Source organism: Gobius niger, assembly GCF_951799975.1.
Source record: "Gobius niger genome assembly, chromosome: 9".
In the NCBI taxonomy this organism is placed as follows: Eukaryota; Metazoa; Chordata; class Actinopteri; order Gobiiformes; family Gobiidae; genus Gobius; species Gobius niger.
Genome location: NC_136860.1, coordinates 25,391,418 through 25,411,503, shown reverse-complemented (window position 1 = coordinate 25,411,503; position 20,086 = coordinate 25,391,418). Strand labels below are relative to the sequence as shown.

General features: G+C 39.4%; 1 protein-coding gene across 1 annotated transcript; it reads left to right on the top strand.

The window, feature by feature from the left end:
- The first annotated feature begins 3,004 nt into the window (after positions 1 to 3,004).
- On the top strand, positions 3,005 to 19,588 carry slc12a8 (solute carrier family 12 member 8). Its single transcript, XM_079563289.1, has 13 exons — positions 3,005 to 3,132; positions 3,220 to 3,366; positions 3,915 to 4,106; positions 4,835 to 5,066; positions 12,145 to 12,258; positions 12,373 to 12,460; positions 12,746 to 12,833; positions 14,709 to 14,855; positions 16,449 to 17,040; positions 17,826 to 17,926; positions 18,012 to 18,129; positions 18,850 to 18,910; positions 19,380 to 19,588. Exons 1-13 carry the CDS (start codon positions 3,007 to 3,009, stop codon positions 19,567 to 19,569), a joined length of 2,196 nt encoding a protein of 731 aa, XP_079419415.1. The 5' UTR covers positions 3,005 to 3,006; the 3' UTR covers positions 19,570 to 19,588.
- The last annotated feature ends 498 nt before the right edge of the window (positions 19,589 to 20,086 follow it).

Here is a 20,086-nt window from a genome sequence, read left to right as displayed (position 1 = left end):
TGCCTTATGTTAGGCATAGGTTTAATGATGCCCTCTCCGTTTATCCCAGCATAGGACAAGTTGAAAGACGACATTGGGAACGTTTGTGGCTTAAATGAATTCAAATGAATGGTGAAAATGTGGACCTCATGAATTGAACACTAAACATTCATTAATTTTCCTTTAGTTTTCCTATTTATTGACTTGTGCCTGTTTGTCATACGTTACATTGTTAGACTGTTTTCTGTCTTAGGTGCTATTGTGTAAACACTGTTTTGTACATGGAGTCAAATTGAGTTAGAAGATAATGTCCCCTAAAGTTACAAATCTACTGACAATCAGGGAAATATGGCGCCCCTGTTAATCCTGAGATATTCTCTTATTTTCACTTGTCAAACATTCCCACTAGAATGTAAAGAAATATTCGCTGTAAATACGTTGTATATTTTTATGTTCAAGTACTGTTTTTTTTTTTTTTTTTTTTTTCGTGGAGAGAGGACCGAGGCAAGAGACGCCTATTAGTGGATGGCACATGAATCATGTTTTGTATTATGGGCAGTATAGACACAAAATTGGTAAAAAAAAAAAGAAAAGAAATGCCTTGTTTGTATATACACCTCCAAAACGAAATTAGACTTTTATATTTAGAGCACTTGATTTGTTTTACTGTATGGAAAATGCCCTGCAAAATACTTCACTTCAGTTTGAGTTTCAATCGACGTGCACATTGTACAGGTTCAGTTAATTTGGTTTCATTGATAAATATGTTACACATCACACATTGCATTGAAACGGTAGAAAGCACAAGAAGGCATCTGTATTTTGCTTTGGTAACCGTAGAGTCCATTGTTTGTGGAAAATCAAAGCAAAAATGCCACAATTTGAGAAATCCTTCGACTATAGCATTCTTTTCATAATTGTTGTGAGATGACTGGCCATAAGTGTCCTTGTATAAGCTAGAATTATATTTCTTTTGTGTAAATAGGGTTGAAATGAGAAATTTTGATAAAAAAAACAACTATTTTTGAAACTTCCACGTAAGGCACTGATATGTACAGTCTATTGTATGCAGTCAATATTGCTATCCTCATTTGTCCGTTCACGTCCTTTGTGTCGGTGTCCTTCAAATACAGTCTGACTTTGCTATCATGTTTTCAAACAACTTAACATTGAAGTTCGGTGCATCACAAAGGGGCTTGTTTTTAGTTTGGCAGTAAGATTTATATGCATGAACATCTTGTTGGATTGAGTGAACTTGTCGTATGAAAAACAGTATGTGCAGCTTTAATTGTAGCTAAATGATTTAAGTAAAGTAACCCATGAATAGATTTTTGGCTATATATTATGATTTGTAAATCGTTTTGATTGTTGTGTGTCATGTCTTATAAATAAATTTAGAAAATGATGGTTTTGACTATTGTTTCCTTTAATGCATGTTGATAAAATAGATCAGTCATTCCCAAAGTACAAAGTGTTGCAGCTGCCGGCCCCCTTATCAAACCGAAGATACCCCAGAGGCCTCCATTGACATAAATGAATTCTATGCTAATGAATATGTTTTGTTTTACAACTTTAAATTATGTTTATAATAGTAATAATAATAAATCGGTTTTATATAGCGCTTTTCTGGACACTCGAAGACGCTTTACATTGCATTATTCATTCACTCCATACTCAGTGGTGGTAAGCTACTATTGTAGCCACAGCTGCCCTGGGGTAGACTGACAGAAGCGAGGCTACCAGTCTGCGCCATCGGCCCCTCCGACCTCCACTAACCACTAACTACACTCGCTAGGCTTCCTGGTGTTACCAACAGTCTCCCATCCAAGTACCAACCAGGCCCTTCCCTGCTTAGCTTCCAAGGTCTGACAGGATCGGGCAAAGCAAAGGCGGTATGGCCATTTGATTTAATTTTCCTTTCAAACAAGACAAGTTTTTGGAGGCCCAGCCTCTACAGTGCATCTGAGGTCCCCCAGGGGGCTCTTAGCCCCACTTTGGGAACCACTGAAATAGATACATTCTTCTCTGTCCGGGATGAGAAGGCCTCACTCGATAAAGGGCTTTAGTTGCTGGCTGTTGCTTGACTGTCAGTCTTTTCTGTGTGATGAGCAGCTATCAATCTGCCTCAATTCCTCCCAACCGAACCAAAGTTTGCAAATCTTCTAAAAAGTGGGGAGAAAAAAATCTAAACTTTCCTTTACTTTATGTACAAGAGTTGTCTTTTAAAACATTTAATGTGAACAAAGGAGAAAAGCTAATGCAGGTTAACTTTTTTTTTTTAATCATTCATTCAGTCCACCGTGAGAGTTTAGATGTCCTGCCAAAATCAACACTAGATCCGTGCGCAAAGCAACTACACCCCTGAAGTTAGCAGAAAAGACACGCTTATCTGCCTGGCTGCTCCTACTGCACACACTCATGATCCCTCCAGACAAGCTGCAAGGAAATGAGCGAAATGTGGCGTTTACTGAGGCTGCTGGCATCGACTGGATAAAATGATCTGGCTATTTGTTTGTTTACATATTTACCCGTTTATTTTTGCCGCAAGGAGACTTAAGAGGTAGGTTTGGATTTAAAGTTGGCTGTTTTGAAAAGATAATGCTGCTAATCATTGCTAAATTGCTAACAACATTCTCTCGTCTGCTGGTCAATGTCTGATCAAAAATACCACACTGAAACCAAGCTTTTTTTGGATTACATTTTACACATTTTACACAATATTGTACATTTTGTCTCTTCTAAAATGATAAATGAAATGCATTCAACAAGGCACATTTTATTATTTCATTATTTTCTTTTATAATAAAACCCACAGCCTTAATTATGCATTCATCACGTGACATTAAGGCTACTGGCGATTTATCTATCTCTGAATCCGGATGTCCACGTCAAGCACCTGCTCCCTGTGCAATCATTATTGTTGTATGCCCTCCTATTAAAACACAATGGCACTGCTGTGTAAATAACTCATGATTCATGCAATAGCTTATAATACTCAGTGGAGGCTTTACCTGTCCATAGGGCACAATGGAAAGCTTACCTGTCGGCTGGACCGTGCACACCTATGACCAAAGAGGGGATGATGAGGGGCTGCTGAAGCCAAGCAGTGTTTCTAATTCACATGTGCATGATTTGTTCCATGAAGATGCACAGGTACAACTATTGCCAGTCTGCATTTATTGACTCTGTTTTATTGTTAATTAATCATGGGAACACATTGTTATTGGGTCCACTGTCCAGAGTTTGCAGCAGTCCAGTCAGCCCTGGTGGAGGATTAAGCTCTTTGTCTGGGAGCCTGTCCTGTTTGGGACATGGGATGGTGTTTTCACCACCTGCATGATCAACATATTTGGAGTAGTGCTGTTTCTGAGAACTGGGTATCTTGTGGTGAGTTGTTTTTTTTTATTTTTAGTTGTACTAACTTTACCACCTCTGATGAAACCATGTTGTCCGATGCCTGTTTTTTTCTGGTTAAGTGACTAACATCAGTAAAAATAGCTAATTCACACCAAAAATGACATGCTCTATCCCTTATCCCACCTTTTGAATGCCTTTGATCTTGGATGCAAGTAGCCTGGTTGGCAGTCGTGGCTATGTGTGTCTTACTATCAGTCTCAATCAATCAACTTATATTTGTTTAGCACTTTTCATACTTTAAATGCTGCAAATGCACCTATAAACTAGGCCTACTGTGGTGCAAAAGGGTGCATTGCATTATGAAATGTTTGCACCCTCAGTTTTAAGGGCGGGAATCTCTATTTACACCCTTTTAAAACGAATGCATCCTCAGTCAGTTTGTTCGGCTATAAACCAGCATAAAGCTCTTACAGACCATCCTATTTAATTCATCAACTGCCTTTATACATGCAAGGCTCCTTTGACATTGTAAAGACTAGTAATTAAAAAGTGTAATTAAAAGTCTTTGTTCTTCCCAGGGGAACACAGGGGTGCTGCTGGGCATGTTCCTGGTCTCTCTGGTGGTCGCTGTGGCTCTCGTGACTGTGTTTTCAGGTATTGGGATCAGTGAACACTGTGGAGTCGGAGGTGGAGGAATCTACTCCATGATCTCCACTGTCCTGGGAGGGAGGGTCGGAGGCACAGTCGGCCTCCTCTATGTCTTTGGTCAGGTGAGGTTGAGAAGGTTTGCGCTTACATCATTTTCACTTTAGACAGAACTCTCCGAGTGTCGAAACAATAGCAAATTTCATAACTCAAAGTACACACCCATTTGGCTTCTATTACTATGCCATGACATCAGTTGCAGACCATCTATTTAGATATTACTTGTTATTAATTGGTATTTCTTTACTATTTAAAAAAAATAATAAACTATTTTATTAGTTATGAAATGTTGTGATCAATTTCAACAAAGTCTTTAGCTTTGAATAAAATGCTGGCTTTTGTTTGTGGTCTGTGCAGTACAGACAGTATGGTTCAGTCTTTTCACACCAAGTAGCACCTAAGAAAAAAACAAACAAACCAGCTCTCTGACATCCAGATCTCAACCATGTTTACCAAAAGGACTATGTCATGCTTACATTTCAGCTGAAAAGGGCTCTAAAATAGTTGCCAACAAAGACATCACTCGCATTCCCTCTACATGAGACTATCTTGAATATTCCGAAATATTATTCTTTATCATATCATCTCTGTCGTCATGTCTCTGGGTCCTGCACTGATGGTTTATGAACTTCTCCTGCTTAAGACATTCAGAGCCCTTCCTTTTTTTCCATCTATCCTCTCAGACAGAGCATGGCATTAGTGTTTTTTCTTTGATGTACTGTATCTAATGCCTTTCATGTGAATACTGAGATTACACCTTTTATTTAATAGGCATTTTTCTTTTGTCTTCCAGTGCGTTGCAGGAGCGATGTATATCACCGGTTTCTCTGAGTCAGTGGCGGAGCTGTTAGGCCTTCAGGGCCAGTGGGCCGTGCGGGGCATGTCTTTAGCTGTGCTCCTGGCTCTGCTTGGCATAAACCTGGCCGGTGTGAAGTGGATCATCAGACTGCAGCTGCTTCTGTTGGCCGTGCTGGCAGTCTCCACGCTGGACTTTGTCATTGGCACCTTTGCACACCTCGACCCCGGTAAGATTACCCTTTGGTAAAATAAAGGTGGACGTCAGTTATTTTTTAGGTAACATTAATTTATTATTGATTTTGTTTTTGAATTCAGAGTGAAATAGCCATTCATAGTTCCATCCATTGTATGAATAGTAAGAATTTATACATTTTGTTATTGTGGGTGTATTGGCTCAAATGCTCTTTTATGGCTTTAGTACTTTAGAAATTATACTGCTTTTTTATTTGTAATTTACAACAAATAACATGTTTCAAGTACCACATTTAGACCAGCAGGTGTCTCTGTGGTATTGCAAATGTTGCCTTTATTGCTCTCCTATAAAAGGTCTTGAATTCTGCACAATTAACTACTGATGCCAATTTTTTATATCAGTCATACTTTTTATGGTGCTTTACTTGTATGTGTGTGTTTTTTTTAATCAAACTGATGAAAAATGGTTTGCTCCGTGGTCCTAGAAAAACATATTTTTTGGTTAAAGTTGGTATTGTTTTGTTGACCTCCAGGAAGTCCTCCTCTACATTTCCTGTTCCCACTGATTATCAACATCCTGTCGAGTTAGAGTCAAACCAGAGTTTCTCGGTAGTAAATCTTAGGCAACAGGATTACTGTGGTACTAGGCACACACACACACTTCAAAGCGACTTTATTCTATTTTATTCAGTTTTGTTTATACATCTTTCTGTATTCATATATCTTATTAATAATCAAAACATTTGGCACAGCACATGATCTCTTTGCTGCTTTTTGCAGACATATAAAGTTATTCCTTATACAAGATGTCTTTAGTCTACATGTTACTTGTTAGCACATTTACCTTGTTTTTTGTTTCAGTGATTTAATATCTGTATCGCAAGAAGCCACAAAATATCGCAACATCACTTAAGTCTTTATCTGACTGAGACCAACACATTTTTTTTAACAAACTCAGCCAAAAACAAACAATGCATTGAACTTATAAATGTGTAAAAGTTCAGTTTTAGTTAAACATGTACTAACTTAGTTCAACTTAAGTCTTGTTTTGGTCCTGATGCAGTCTTTTTTGACACAATTTGCTGAAAAAACGTACGATTTATGTTTAATTAGTATGGTGTTGATCACATTGAAATTATTTGGTAAAATATCACAATAATATCATTATCGCTATATTGCACAGCCGTATCGCAAGTTACTTCAATATTGTTCAACCCAAATTCTTATCTTCTATTATTGAGCAATGGTTCTCAGTTGTCCTATTGTTAAATGATTTTGGATAGTTTTTTTTTGGATAGCCTAATGTTTAAAGGGACTATACAGAGTTTAAAAATATTAAAATAAATGTTCATCCCCCGACATGTTCCAGCAATGTCCTAACGTGCAGAATGAGCCCAGCCCTATTGACCACAACTGCCTCTAAAATCCTACAGCGTCACTCAAAAAGGATCCAAAGTGCCGTCATGCATGAGCTTAATATAGAAGCTGCAGTTACACGTAAGACCTGAGGTGGCAGGAGTGAGTATAAAAATGACCAACTTGCATCTAGTCCCTTTTAATGCTTACAATCAGCATAACTTAGTGAGGAGACAATGTACTTTGATGCAGCAATATACTAACTGACTACTACTATTACTACTACTGACTATACTACTATACTAACTACTAACATAACCTGCTTTTCATGTTTGTGTAAGTTCTCAATTGTCCAGGAGTTTTCACCTCTTCAATTCTAAAACAGCCAGTCTAAATGACTACCTTTAGAAACATTCGCAACAATGGCCTGCCTTGAAGCCTTCGAACTGCGGCTGGTTGCACAGTTCGCAGTGGCCACTTTACACTTTCTCAGGCAACAGTGAGTGAACAATCCATAACTGCATCTCCAGGTTTTTTCAATTAGGAGCTGCTGTTTGAGCCTTTGTGACCTCATGTTTGGCAGAAAACCAGCAGGTCCTTGCTGCTGTCGGCTGAAACAGTCCAGATTAGTTTGCACTTACTGAAGCGCGGAGGCACATCCTGAAGGAAAAGGAGCCACTGCCAAGATCATTTAGGTTGAGCTTGATAACATGTCCTGCCAGGTAGTAGAGGGGTCAGGACAAAGTGTTTATGTAACACCAGTTAGTTTAAGGGGAGTGTAAAATAGAATCGAATACATTTTTATAGCCTATCGATGTAGAAATTCATCTTTGGCTCACCGACACATTAAAACACAAGACTAGGGACAATACAAACATGCCCACTAGGAAAAAAACATAAGAAAAGGAAACGTAGAAAAATAAAACAGAAACAAATATTATAACTCAGTCCATTTCTGTGGTGACCGTGTTTAGGTCGCTGCTTTATTCAGAATTTCCACAGCACAGGGGACAAAAGACGTCTTAAACACAGCCTTTGTAGCCAGTGGAGCTCTGTATTGTCTCCTAGAGTTCAGAAGCTCAAACTGAGGGTTCAGAGGATGAGCGGAGTCAGAGGCAATAGCTCAAGCTTTAGTCAGTGTCCTCTCCTTGTACAGCTCACTCTTCCCACAATCTTAGAGCCCATTGCACCGCCTTGTTCAGTTTGTGTTAGGACATTTGTGTTGTCATTTATAGGTTTTATCAAGCAATGAAATGGCAATTAGCTGTCCAACATTGGAACAATATAGATAGATCTAATAATAAAAATAAAAAGTTTAGTAAACTGTTGGGGTCACAATTAATCACTGTATGGATGCATCCTTATTGTAGTGACACAAAAAAGAAAGTAAAACTCTCACCTCCCTCCCTGTATTGCGTCACAACATATATATTTTTGATGAAGCTCTAAATAATTGTTTTAATAATAATAATAATAATAATCTTATATATCACTTTTCCAGATGCTCAAAGTCGCTTTTAACATTTTGTGCATTATTCATTCACTCCATTCTCCACTCCACTCCATAATCACTCACTCACACACTACACTTGCCACACTTCCTGGTGTTCCCAAACGGTCTCCCATCCAAGAACCAGCCAGGCCCTTCCCTGCTTAGCTTCCGGGGTCTGAGGTCTAACAGAATCGGGCCTAGTAAAGGCGATATGGTCAACTAAAGCTATTTCTATTCTCTGCATGTGCTTTACATTTGGTTGAATTGACAATAAATATAACTGAAAGTGATTTAAGAGTCTCATGTTTTGCTCGTACAAATCTATCAATCTCCATTGCATACTGCTGCCTTCAGGTGATATAACAAGTATCCTGCTTTGCATCTAGTGTGCGCATGCTGAATACAAATGAACAAGTAAGGGCCCAAACTATAGTATACATGGCTCCTTTTTCCCTTCAAAACTGGATTTCCCTGCCCGTCACTTCTGCAGATGTGATTCAGATTTCTGACATGTTTAGCAGCTAATTACGCAGTCTCACTTGTCCTCTGTAACCTGGCATCCTCATTCTCCACAGCCTTAGGATTTGCTCAGTGGATGATGATGAGCAGCTTTTCTTCTTGGCAGCGCAGTGAAAGGTGCAGTTTAATCCCCCTTGAACGAGTGTAACGATGTGTAAGACAGCTGTGAGGTGAGGGATTTTATGAAGACACAGTCAAAGCATTAAGTTCGCTCTACAGGAAGCCACAATGTACTGCTTGGGTCGGGGGTTTAGGGAGTCGACCAAACCCACCCACATTTTTGCTAAATTACAAAGACGGATGCATTTCTTTTGGGTTATGGTTTAAAACTGGACTTTGAGACTTGATACTCAATCATAAAAAGGAGTAGTTGAGTAGTGAAGTATTTACTGCTACTTATTTCACAATGACCACAACCACAACATTTTCTATCACCTAGCCATTTCCTCTCCAATTAAAAATAGGTTTTTTGAACATGCAATTTCATCCAAAATACGTAGTTGCTGCAACCACCATAATGGCTTTAGAGATTGCTGATCCACAACTTTAAATACCACACCATATGATCTCAGTGCGATGTCCAGAATCTGTTTGACCTCAGTGCCCTGCCCTTTGCTCTGTGCATATTCAGAGTCTGTGGTTTTTGCTCCAATGTTCAGGGCAGTAATGTGTCCGAGCGGCCGAGGGAGGCCTTGTGTAATCTGACTACACATTCCAGGCTGTATCAGGAATGCTGGACCCTGAGAGGAGATTCTCTGCTTGAGATAATTTCTGAGATTTAAGTACTCAAAATGGTAATGGTTAAATTACTATATTTTGGTGGATTGATAACCTCATTTAGAGAGCAATTTTACCTACTTTTTATTTTTTTCATGACTTGGTCTTGATCATGTCACTGTCACTTATAAAAGATATATTACAAATACTCAGCCTGACCAAAAAACAAAGTCGGCACCTGGATTTAACTAATTGTTTTTGATCTGGGGTTGCTGCAGTTTGTCAGGTTTAGGTTCAGCAACACTATGAGCCCAAAGAATGAGCTCAGCTGACGATCTGAACATCCTGAATGACCAGGTTATTCCATCAAGGGATTTCCTCTTCCCTGATGGCACGGGCATATTCCAAGATGACAATGCCAGGAATCATCAGGGCTCACATTGTGAAAGAGTGGTTCAGGGAGCATGAGACATCATTTTCACACATGGATTTGGCCGCCACAGAGTCCAGATCTGAACCCCATTGAGATTCTTTGAGATGTGCTGGAGAGGGCTTTGCACAGTGGTCACACTCTCCTTCTTGGAAAATGCAACACTGGATCTTTTGGCATTGCAGAGGCTTATTGAAACAATGCCACAGTGCATGTGTGCTGTAAAGCTAAAGGCGGTGCAAGGAAGTAGTAGAGCATGTGTGTATATTTTATTGTCAGGCAGTGTATAACGTTGTAGTCACCGTCCTATACAGACCCAACGGCAGCAGACTGCAATATGCAATGGAAGACTGAGAACCTTCACAAACAAACCAGCATGACATTGTTCACAATGATCCCACCAGCCAAACCAATTCACAACGTGTTTTTTCTTCAAACCACTTGCGATAAATACAAACCACTACAGACCACACCCCACATGAGTTGAAATTTCTGAGATTCTTTGATTTCAGATGTTCTGATGCAGTTCAGCCCCTTGATTCCCCTTCTAACATATCCACTTGAACTTAATCTTTGTTGTTATACAATATATCCTTCTCCCTAAGATGTACCTAGATGATGATGGTATTATCCTCAGTGCTCTCATGTTATGCCAGATGAGCGAAATAACAAGCTATTTTCATTTCTTTAAGCCATATTGGAGCACATTTCTCCCAAGTCATCCCAAACTTCACCATTTATTTTGTTATTCATTGTTTTATCGAATAAGAGCTGTGTTAAGCAAAGTTAACCCCCTTGATTTGACACAAGAGTGAGGTTACGGGTGGAGAACTCATGCTGCATACTACATTGACACTTCACGCTGCCCTGGAATTAAATTTCTTATTTTATAGGGTGGTCTTTGGCCTCATGGGGTTAGCAAGAGTTTAAACTTACAGCTGCTTTTGAAGGCAATTTTCACAGCCTCCTTAAATTTCTTGAACATATTTTTTCAGCATCACTTGGAAAAATCTGATACTCGTATATCAAACCATTTTTGGGGGTGTCTTGGCAAATAACAAAACTCCCTGTTATTTGGAAGTTCTTTTTTCTCTCTCTAAAACTTGGACGCTGCGCAGCTCCTGAAAAGGGTGGCAACTTCCTTTTGGATAAACATGTCATTAATCTGTGAGAACACATTCTTTCCCATCGCGAGATAACCAACAGGGAACTGTCCGGTGTTGTAACATAGGCGGACCCTCCGAACTGGTCTAAAATGCCCTAACCCCACGCATGTCGCCGTCTGTTTTACATTCAGTAAACTCAGTGACTGTGTCTGGGAGACCGGGAAGGTGACGTAACAATAGGAAGCCATGGATCATAGTATTTTGTATTTTCTGTGTATTTGTGTCATTCGCTAACCACAGTGGGTCGCATATACTTTGTTTTGCTGGTACGTTAGTAAATTAAAAGGGATGCTGTATTGTGGTCAAGCAAGGCAAGTTTATTTGTACAGCACATTTCTTGTCAATGACGACTTCATGTGCCTCACAGCAGAGCCAAAACGCAAAATACAATGAAAAAAAACAAATGTGTATATATATATATATATATATATATATATATATATATACATTTGGCTCTGCTGTGAGGCACATGAAGTCTTCATGTGCCTCACAGCAGAGCCAAAACGCAAAATACAATGAAAAAAACAAATGTATGTATATATATATATATATATATATATATATATAATCAGCTAAAATACTTTAAATGTCATAGGCACCGGTAAACAAACAATGTTTTCAGCCTAGACTTAAACATAGTCAGAGTTGAAGCTTGTCTCACGTCGTGGGCAGACTAAAGCTCTAAAATCTCTATGCTTAAGTAAGTGCTTTATTTGTCACTGTGTACAATGAAATATTGTTCAGGTGTTAGTCCTGAGCCGCTGCAACTGAGCCGCGCCGCCACTGTGGGTCAACCTGACCAGCATGTTTTTGTAGGTTGTGGAAACCGTAGGGTTTGTCCCTGTTTCAGAGCGTGCTCCATTATATGTCTTTCACCATCTTCTGGGAAGAGCTTAGCAGAACAATGGAAGGCATGTGTGGCTTAGCTGTGAGTCTTGCCCGGATACCTCCTCCTTTGTCCCTTTTGTTTCCTGTAGCTCCTCTAATGAAGCCTTCACTGTGCTGCAGGTGTCGGGGGCTCTTGGTGCCTCTTCAGTATCTCAAAAGAAATGTTTAAGTCTCAAAACAATGTGGAACACAGAAACCACAAATGCACAGAAAAAGGCAAAACAATTCAGCTGTACTAAGAGAGAGGGAGGTTGCTGCTTGTTTACACGTCGCCATAGTGATGCTTTTGATCTTCTGTAGACAGGAAACAAATTTGTGTCTTGTCTTCAGTGCATTGCCACACGTGTCACAAAGATATAGTAATCTTAATAGACATTAATAAGAAATTGTATAGTTTTCACTACTATGAAAACATAACCATAAATGAGGAACAAAAAACATGCATTCATACTATATACTATAGTAAAAAATTGTAAATTTACCTGCCTTAGAGATATTGTGACTATGACGAGTTTTATTTAAAATTGTGTTGTTTTCCTTTTTAGAGCATGGCTTTGTTGGTTATTCAGAACAACTGCTCCGACGCAACTCACTGCCCGATTACAGCCCTGGAGAGAACTTCTTCACTGTTTTTGGGGTCTTCTTTCCTGCTGCAACAGGTGTGCTTCGGTTTATAACACAAAAACCTGCATGTGTTTTTGTAATGCCTGAATAATGTAATGTTTGTCTTTTCCAGTATGTTGTGTACATTTCTGTGGCTTGTCTGTTTGTAGGGGTGATGGCAGGCTTCAACATGAGCTCAGACCTTCAGCGTCCCGAGCACAACATCCCGGCGGGAACACTCGCAGCTGTCTTCACCTCGTATGAAAAATACTCACAAAGACACAACAACTGGGCAACATATCAACAAACCGTACAACAGAATAAAATGGGGCATAATGGCATGACAAAACATTGACGGTGGACGGCTAAAGAATAATAAAAAGTTGCATTAATGAATTATTATGTAAATGCAAACGTGTCCATGTTTGGCCCCAGCCGGAATTAGGCATGTTTGTAAAAGTCATCTATAAATAGTCAAGATGTGTTCCTATTCCTAGTATAAAGCTGCTTAAAACAGTGTGCTATTTGGCTGGTGGCCCACAGGTGGTTCCTATATCTGGTCTTTGTCTTCCTCCTGGGCGCCATCTGCACCAGAGAAATGCTGCGCTACGACTTCTTAATCGCAGAAAAGGTAAACTACTGTATGTTCAACTTCCCCCTATTTAAAAGGACAATGAATTTTGACTTTTAGATAAATGTTATTTTCTTTCTTTATAATTGGAATTATAATGCAAACTATTAGATGAGTGGCTATACCTGGAGAGCTTGTGTGAATGTAGTATTTCTCAGCAGAAAGTTTACTACTGTTGTGGCGACTGCTTAACCATTAAGTAGTTTCACTGTGGTTATCCCCACTATGTCAACACACACTAACAATAAAAAATGTGTAGACCCGTAAACAGAAAAAGTCATAATGTGTAATGTTACTGGCATTTGCTGTGCATTTGTTTTTAGCTGTTTGAGTCCTGTAAGATAGTGTTTAGTTTAGTTTAGTTTAGTTTATTTATTTATTTGAACAGGGACAGTGTACAATATACATTAACCTCAAAGGGAGAGATGCATTGTACCAGGTTATAGCACTTGTGCTAATTTCCACCTGCAGTCCCTGGGCAGACTGATGTCAACAAAGTCATAAAAATACTAATACAGAATAATACATTTCCCCAAAAACAGCATTAAAATCAACACACACTTCATTCATTCAAAGCATTAGATTTCACGCTCTTGCACACACACCAATTACAGGACATTATGGGAACAAGTTTGTTTTAAAATAAGCCATTTTTTAGCCTGGTGTGAAAAAGTGTTAAAATTTACACATGTGGTCAGCTCTGTTGGCAACATATTCCACTGTTTGATGGCCACACTGGAGAAAGCGGAGCTGCGGAGTGCGGATTTACACTGGGGGGTCCTACACTCGCCCCGAACAGTCGACCGAGTGGCTCGAGATGAAATTTCTGAGCTCAGTGAAATAAACTTTTTTAATGGAGGAGCTGCTGTACCATTAATTATCTTGAACAACAGACAGAGATTTGAATATATGATTATGTTTTCAAAACTTAATATACTATGTTTTTTAAGAATATGACAGTGATGATATAAGCGAGATTTTTTGTCATGAACTTTAAGAGAACTTTTGTACAATGATTCCAGGGGCCTTAAGGCTGTTTTACAGGCCTGCGACCAACTCGTCATGCAGTAGCGAAAGTGCGGGATTATCATCGCATTTAGATAAAGATTAGAAGCATCTATAGTCAAAGAGTTTCTAATATATCTAAAATTCGCTATGTTAAATTTCAACGTATTGGTTAATTTTTTTATATGTTTTTTGAAATTTAAATTTGGGTCCAGAATGACTCCTAAATATTTAATTTGGTCGACATTTGAGATTTCCTGACCTTCAATGGTGATTTTTGGTCCAGTCTCACATAGTGAGGATTTAGAGCGATTTGTGAAAAACATAGAAACCGTTTTGTCAATATTCAAGGTTAAATGAGAGTTTTTCAACCAAATAGAAATGTTTTTCATTTCCTCGGTTATGTAATGTGTAATGTTAGTGTTTAAGAAAAACAATTATTGAAAAAGCAAGGGTGGTTCTGTTGGAGATTTAATTGACCATAGATAGGATTTGGCCCCACAGTTGCACTTCTACAGACATCATCTTGTAAAGCTTTGTTGTTGCCTGATTGATTTGTTTCAGCAGCATAGTGATGAACAGGTAAATAAGGACATGACATTAGAGCTTGAAAAGGATAGGTAGAATTTCAGATAAATTGTAAGCCTACTGCTAGCTCAAAAAATATTAAGCCCATAAATACAGTGCTTATTTTAAGAGACACATGTCCCACAGCACCCAGGTCTCATTGCCCTTGACTCCTCAGCGAGTGGCTGTTTCTCATTGTTTTCATTATGGGTTGGCTGCAGCGGAACTGAGCAGGGTGTAGCTGCAGCGCTCTCAGCTCCACCTCATCCTCCTCCGCTCTGTTTGTTTTCCCTCTTCCTTCAGGTCTCCTTGGTGGGTTTCCTCTTTCTCCTCGGGCTCTACATCTCATCCTTGGCTTCCTGCATGGGCGGCCTGTACGGAGCTCCCAGAATCCTTCAGTGCATTGCCCAGGAGCGGGTCATCCCTGTGCTGGCCTTCCTGGGACAAGGGGTGGGTAGATGGATGGCACCAGAAGGGAAATGGATGTCTGGACAATCCCTGCATAATAAAACGTTAATGACTATGATGTAATTTATGCATGTAGAACCATTTATATTCAGAACAAAAAAGACATTCATTTATGCAAGTAAAACTATGTACAGCACCTTGTATTTTAAGTACAGCATCACATTAAACTTTTAGTAATTCATTCACTTGAAATCCAGTCTCCATATTGTGCTGATCCCAAACTCAGACATAAAATCCCTTTCATATCATTTTTGGAATTGCGCCATACTACACAAAGAGCCTCATATGTTGCTTAGACATATAAGAGTGTCTAAATTGTTGGTATGATCCAAACCTATTCTTAACTTATTTTTAATTTCCCATTTCTTCACAGGGATACATTTAAAGCACGATAAACGATAAAAGTTTTTTTATAATTAGAGGGGAAAATGGGTATAGGACCTTGAAAATACTCATAAAACTTTGTCATTTTTGCAGGGAAAAAAGCACAAAGAAATGTAAAACAGACGTAAATTGAACTGGCAATTTACGAGCAATTTATAGGCCTGCTTTTAAGATTCACTACTTTCTCTTTACAGTTCCCATTCACTTCAAAGACGGCGAAGCTATCAATCCATATAACTTGTAAAACTGTCGAGGCACATTTTTTTATTTGAAATACGATCTGTGGTAATGGGTGTAGTGAGAGTGGCTTGGATACGTAGCGGGTGTGGTAGGTGGTTTTGTGAAGTAGTGACAGCGCTGCCTAATTTTAGACTTGGAGGAGCACTTTCTGTGGGCCTCTGCGGGTGCATTGAACAAGTGCACTGCACGTAGTCACGACGTGGTGACCCCCGTGACCCTCCGCTTCCCTCAGACTTCCCCCGGACTGCTGCCTGACCCCTCGCGATGGGCCGGGCCAGGGGGGCCTAGACATCTTGGCCCAAATCAAAAGCCTCAGAACAAACGCAGGAAGAGCGACAGGGCAGGGACCCGCTTCACTGTGTGTTCTGGAGGCCCGCCAGGAACACGGCTCCGCAAACTTGATAAAAGGATCACTCAAGTCGAAACTTAATGTATAATTTACATTTTTCTGGCGTTTTGAAATGTGCTTTTCCATCTTATTACCACGTTATTACTTATTGTAAAATTAGCACTGCTGAAATGTTTTTTATATCTTTGGTAATATGGCAATATGCAGCAATACAATCAGCTGTTTCTTATACACTTCCTGACCAACAAAGAAAAGGTCACATCATTCATTTTTAACCAAGATCTTGTATTGATGATGGGAGAGAATGACCACTGTGCAAACCTTCTGCCCATCCCAAAGATTCTCAATGGGGTTTTGATTTGGACTCTGTGGAGGCCAATCCATGCTCCCTGAACCACTCCATCCATTAATGTAATAACCTGGTTGTCGGCTTGTCTTATTTAGTGTTGCTCAACCTAGAGCTGACCAATTGCAACAATTCCAGATCATAACAGTTAGTTGAATCCTTGTGGCAGCTTTGTTTTTGGTCAGACAGTGTATTTTTCAGTGTTTGTAATAACTTTAGCTTACTGAATATATTGTTTTCTCTTCATTTTTAACAGAGAGGTCCAAATAAGACACCAGTGGCTGCTATCTGCCTGACCAGCCTGTTGACTATGGCTTTTGTATTGATCGGGCAGGTCAACATATTGGCCCCTATCGTCACCATCAACTTCATGCTCACCTACAGCTTCATCGACTACTCCTTCTTCTGTGTGGCTATGACCTGCCAGCTTCAGAATAAGGACAAAAAGAGTACATTCTTTATGAAGCAAAATCAATCCCGGAAATCCAGAAGCAGCTCTAGACCATTGTGCGAAAGTTCTCCTCCAGACTATGGCAGTGGAGGCGAGAGCCCACAGGGCAAAGGGACACTGTCGGCGTTTACAAACGACCTGAATCAGATCTTCCCAAATGAATGTGGGTCTGTGGGAAACGTCCCCTTGAAAGAGCATAAAGGCAAAGGCAAAACCACAAAAGCTGATGTCAAAGAAATGCTAATGAAGAGTTTTGTCCAGAACAGTGAACAAATAAAGCATTATGAAGATAAAGAAGAGGAAAAGACGAGCGATGTGACAAATGGTGACTCTGGATCCGTGACAGCGGGTGACGATAAGCTTTACCCGTCATTGGAGCAAAACAATAATGCCACAGGTAATCCATTAGTTTCACTTCAATAAAATGGAAAGTATGCTGTGACCTAGCCATGTCATAGTTAATTATAAGTGATGGTTGGAAAGATACCTCTGTGGCAGGGCTGCATGATTTGTGTGGAAAAAAATATAATTTGCCAATTTTCAGCGATAAGATTTGCGATTTAAAATAAAGATTCATTTGACAGTGCACATTTTAAACACATCCAGGAGAATGAGAGAGAAGACACATGAAGTGCTACATGAATTCAAGAATCACCTGCATTTCAGAACATGTTTGTCGACGTGTAAACTGCAGTCGGTTTTATGCATGATACACAATAGATGACAGCGACTCCGATGGTATTGTAGAGCGGGTCGTCTCATGAAGCTTGGCAGTTAGAATCCTGTCTCAGCCTGCCGTTATGTCCATGGGCATGACACTTCACTGCCCTCGCCTGTATCTATGTCGTGTGAGTGAGTGGTGGCACAGATAGGCAGCCTTGCTTTTAACCCAGGGCAGTTGTGGCTACATTAGTAGTTTACCACTGCTGAGTTTGGAGTGAATGGATAATGACTCCAGTGCAGCACTTTGAGAAGCTTGCTCAGCTTCACAAAACAAATGAGCCATATTTATTATTTCATTTAGTGTTATGATACTTTCTTGAGACAGATTTATTATTTTCAGTCTGCTGCAATGGTAATTGCTAGTAATAGTTGTGGTGCTTGTGGCTTTTGACCTCTACCTAACATTCCTTTTAAATTGAGTTTTACAGCGATATTATTTGCTTTATGTTTTCATTTCAGAGTTACAAGATAGTGCCAAAGAGCACAAGAGCGTTGAAATAAACCCAATCAGCAATTCTCTTTATCTAAAGTTCTTTAACCACTGGTTAGCTCTAATTGGGGTAAGTAATGGATAATACGTGTTTTGCTTAGTGGTGGCCTTGATAAAAGTTTAGTTGTTCCTTATGGTCTGTTCTTTCCTGGCAGGCAATCAGTTCTATTGTGATCATGTTTGTTATCGAATGGATCTATGCCCTGGTGAACATAAGTGTTGCCTTGGTGCTTTTCTTCTACATTGGAAAAACAAGCCCTGGACTACCCACAGGTAACGTATTACCTACTGTATATCCTTGGACAAATCGATGTCAACGTGAATAATATTATAGGCTATCACTGCCAAAGTCCGATTGAATCAGAAGACGGGAATGCAGCTAGATTTAATGTCCGAAATCGAGACTTTTATGTCAAAAACGTCTTTTATTTTGGCAGTGCCTGATTTTTAACATTTATTTGCAGTGATGTCATGCCATCTCATTCACTTTTCTTTTCTACATGAAGATCCAGCTGTCTCAATTTTGGACATTGCGATACTTTAAAATTATACAACTCAAGTAGAAGTAAAGAGAAAGTGAACAAAACTACTTGAGTATTGCCCTCCTCTGGTATCAATATCCAGCAGAGACTCAAACAAACATACCTTAATACTTCAGTGTCATTATTCATCGGCAGTATTGGCTCTAAATTGTTGAGGTCTGTGTTTCTTGTTATTTGGTTTATAGTTTCTCTGGTTGGGCTTTTGCCTGGCAGCTGTTAGGGCTTAGGATTTCTTGAATTGCTGGATGAGACGCTGCATCTGTGCATTGAACACATTACATCATGCCTTAGCCTCTCTGACTCAAGACTACTGAGCAAATATTTAATACTTCATCTATGTCGTGCCAAAGTGCAGAGCCATGTTCCCTCCTGTCAGCTTTTCAAATACTCCCCCTAAAGTCTCGAAGAATTTTCCTCTATTATAAAACAAATGTATTTTATTTTGGTACAGGTGTTGCAGCTCGTTTTAGCTTTTTTACGTGGCTGAAAACAACACTGAAAACCATCGGCAGGTAAGTCACTAATTGGTGCATGTACAGTAAATTTAGAAAAGTTTAGCCATTTTATGATTTGGAGAGCGCTGGCAAATATTTTACTGACAAAATATTATCAGTATTCCCTAGTTTGACATTTGACATTGTTTTATTTTTTTTAATGACATTTTACTTGGGCAGAGGATGTGACATTTGAAGAGAGCGAGTGTCTTCTGTCCTTGCAATATGTATTTCCCTCTTCCTTTGTGGTCTTAGAAGATTAAAATCTTTTTTTTCTTTGTAAAATTGCCACTTCACTGGTGTAAAGCTTTCATTAATACTTACCAAAAGCATATATCTTACTATAATGACTTGGAAAAAAATCAACCTGGCTGTCATATGCACTTTAATGCAGCCTGATTGTTTGTATTAACTAATGTATGTTGTCATTGTTTTTACCATCAAAAGAGTATAGATGTGTGTGGTAACTGTCAAATGTTTTTTTCAGGAATAAAGGACTCCCTCAGGATGAGATAGTTTTGACTCCGTCTCTTCCCGGTGTCGGGTTAAAAACCAAACAATTGACTGAAGAAAATGCTGATTTTGCTTCTCGACTCAGATATCACCAGTCTTCGTTCATTGGGCCGAACAACATGCTACAACCAACACTGACTGGAGCTAACCACAGTTCTAGATGACAAAAGGAATGGCCACATGTTTTTCCACTGTAAATAAAAATAATCACTACAAATGAACCAGACAGGGTGTTTAAGCCTTTTCCCTCAATAATTCAATAATGGATGTATTTCAATGGCCTGTGTACATTGTGTTAGTTTCACAGAATGGCTTCACAGCCTCAATCTGGCTCTGACTTAAAGGTGTATTATGCAACTTTTAATGTGTGAAAAAATAGTTGATATTTGTGTGTGTTTGACCTTGTAGTGGACAAGCGGCTGTATGAGTGGTGAGCATGACGCCTTTACTCTCCATCACAGTGGTTTCTGACGCTCCACGATCAATTGTTTGGAAGGTTTCCACTGCTGACGGGCCCGCTCACCTGAAAACCTACAAAACAGTTGATCCTGGAGCGTTGTAGAGACCACTGTGATGGAAAGTAAAGGCACCGTGCTGACCACTGTACAACCGCTGGGTCACTACAAGGACAAATACATACAAATATCAACTTTTTTCCGCATAAAAAGTTGCATTGTGCAC

Excerpts from the sequence above, each read along its gene's own strand:
- slc12a8 (XM_079563289.1), top strand. The coding sequence starts at position 3,007 with ATGGAAAGCTTACCTGTCGGCTGGACCGTGCACACCTATGACCAAAGA. Across the intron at positions 12,259-12,372 it reads CTTCTTTCCTGCTGCAACAG|GGGTGATGGCAGGCTTCAAC; the intron begins GTGTGCTTCGGT and ends GTCTGTTTGTAG. Across the intron at positions 14,856-16,448 it reads TGGCCTTCCTGGGACAAGGG|AGAGGTCCAAATAAGACACC; the intron begins GTGGGTAGATGG and ends CATTTTTAACAG.